Source organism: Capsicum annuum, unplaced genomic scaffold (assembly GCF_002878395.1).
Source record: "Capsicum annuum cultivar UCD-10X-F1 unplaced genomic scaffold, UCD10Xv1.1 ctg40853, whole genome shotgun sequence".
NCBI lineage: Eukaryota > Viridiplantae > Streptophyta > Magnoliopsida > Solanales > Solanaceae > Capsicum > Capsicum annuum.
Genome location: NW_025848180.1, coordinates 377 through 2,568, shown reverse-complemented (window position 1 = coordinate 2,568; position 2,192 = coordinate 377). Strand labels below are relative to the sequence as shown.

General features: G+C 32.5%; 1 protein-coding gene across 1 annotated transcript; it reads left to right on the top strand.

Moving 5' to 3' along the window:
• The first annotated feature begins 16 nt into the window (after positions 1-16).
• LOC124891825 (protein IQ-domain 26-like) lies at positions 17-2,170 on the top strand. The gene is made up of 2 exons (XM_047403418.1): positions 17-321; positions 1,433-2,170. The coding sequence occupies exons 1-2, from the start codon at positions 289-291 to the stop codon at positions 1,742-1,744; spliced, it is 345 nt and encodes a 114-aa protein (XP_047259374.1). The 5' UTR covers positions 17-288; the 3' UTR covers positions 1,745-2,170.
• The last annotated feature ends 22 nt before the right edge of the window (positions 2,171-2,192 follow it).

The window sequence follows — 2,192 nt, the reverse complement described above, 5'->3', positions numbered from 1 at the left end:
AAGGGCAAAATTGGAATTACATGTTTCGGCAATTCCTCCCGAGACACCGTCGTCTCCGTCGCCGTAGACGGAGGTTCCGGCGGCCTATGTCACAATCCGGCGACAATTCCGCCGAACATTACGACGGCGGAGGCGGCGTGGCTTAGCTCATTTGATAAGGAGCAGAGTAAACATGCAATTGTGGTGGCTGCCGCCACTGCTGCGGCAGCGGACGCCGTCGTCGCCGCTGCACATGTGGCGGCCGCGGTGGTGAGGTTGGCCAGTCAAAATAGAGGAAATGGTGCTGCTATGAAAGTTCAAACGGTGTTTCGTGGTTTTTTGGTAAATTCACATTATCACAATTATAATAGTAGTAATAATTGCTTAATCATTTATTTTCATACTTTTAAAAGTAACTTCTTATTTAATGCAATTAATAAAAGTACTACTTTATGTATTTTAAAATTTTAAAAATCTAGAGGATATAAAAGCTTCAATTTTACTATAAATTTTGAAGTTGAAACTTAAATTCTCTGAAGATTTTTGACTAGTGATTTGTAGTTTGAAGTTTTATTTGACCATACGTTTATTTTTTTTGAAGAAAATTTGAAGTTCTGTGAGTAGAAATTTTCATAAATTCGAAAATGGGCTCAAACCAATTTTTGGATTTTCGAGACTTTCAATCATAAAGAACTTCAATTTTTTTGTAATTTGAAAATATTTGAAAATGAGATTTTTAAAATTTAATTAAATTTTATGGTTAAATAAATATTTGAAAATAAAATTTTAAAACGTACAGTAAAACACTAGTTTAGTTGTATATATGAACAGTATAAGATATATTTAGACTTGTTATTTCATAAGCTTTAATTTTCAAATAATGTTTGTTTATCAGTTTGACAGTTTATTTGAACTTCAAAATTGAAAGTATATAATTTGAAGTTTCAAAAATCATTTTTTGAGTTTCTTCAATTTTTTTTTCTCTCACAAATTTTTAATGTTATTTTTATCTCCAAACACAACTTGACCACTAAATTCATGAACTTTTAAAAGTTATAAGTCATGTCAAAAATAAAATACATATGATTCATTCACCTCCGGTTGTAGCAGATAATCTGTTTTATTTCCAAGTTGCTAATAAATTACCAACAAACAATTATTTTTTTTCTTCTAATAATTTTTTTTTAATTTATTGATATGTGATTTTACAGACAAGAAAGGCAATAAGAGCATTAAAAGTATTAGTAAAATTACAAGAATTGGTTAGGGGTTGTTTGGTAAGAAAACAATTATTTTTTTTCTTGTAATAATTTTTTTTTAATTATTGATATGTGATTTTACAGGCAAGAAAGGCATTAAGAGCATTAAAAGGATTAGTAAAATTACAAGGATTGGTTAGGGTTATTTGGTAAGAAAACAATTATTTTTTAATTATTGATATGTGATTTTACAGGCAAAAAAGGCATTAAGAGCATTAAAAGGATTAGTAAAATTACAAGCATTGGTTAGGGGTTATTTGGTGAGAAAACAAGCAAGTGCCACACTTCATGGTATGCAAGCATTAATGAGAGCACAAGCAAGTGTACGTGGTAAAAAATGCTTCATTAAAAATCAAAATTCACAACTTCATCATGCAAGAAAATCACTTGTAAGATCCTTAATCCTATACTCTATGATCTTATTATATGTGTATATACATATTTTAATTTATTTGGAAGGAGGGTCTTGGGACGACGGCGAAAAGTTGTTTTTGTGTGTCTTATAGGTCACAAGGCTTGAATAGTGGAAGAAGTCAACAATGTGCATTAGGATAGGTTGTCTATATCGGGTGCGGTCTTTTTTGAACCCTGTGTGAACATGAAATACTTTAAAAGAGAGTCTTAGAGCAACGACAAAAGTTGTGTCCGTGTATGTTATAAGTCAAAAAGCTCGAATAGTGGAAGAATCCAACAATGCATTAGGATAGGTTGTATATATATCACACTATTGGGGTGCGGACCAGACCTTTCTGAACCCTGTGTGAACATACTTTAAAGGAGAGTCTTGGAGCAACGACAAAAGTTGCTTCTGTGTGTCTTATAGGCCACAATGCTCGAACAGTGGAAGAAGCCACCGATGCATTAGGTAGGTTGTATATATATAACACTCTTGGGGTGTGGCCCTTTCTGAAACCCTGTGTGAACATGGATTACTTTATGCACCGTATTAACTAT

Excerpts from the sequence above, each read along its gene's own strand:
- LOC124891825 (XM_047403418.1), top strand. The coding sequence starts at position 289 with ATGAAAGTTCAAACGGTGTTTCGTGGTTTTTTG. Across the intron at positions 322-1,432 it reads CGGTGTTTCGTGGTTTTTTG|GCAAAAAAGGCATTAAGAGC; the intron begins GTAAATTCACAT and ends GTGATTTTACAG.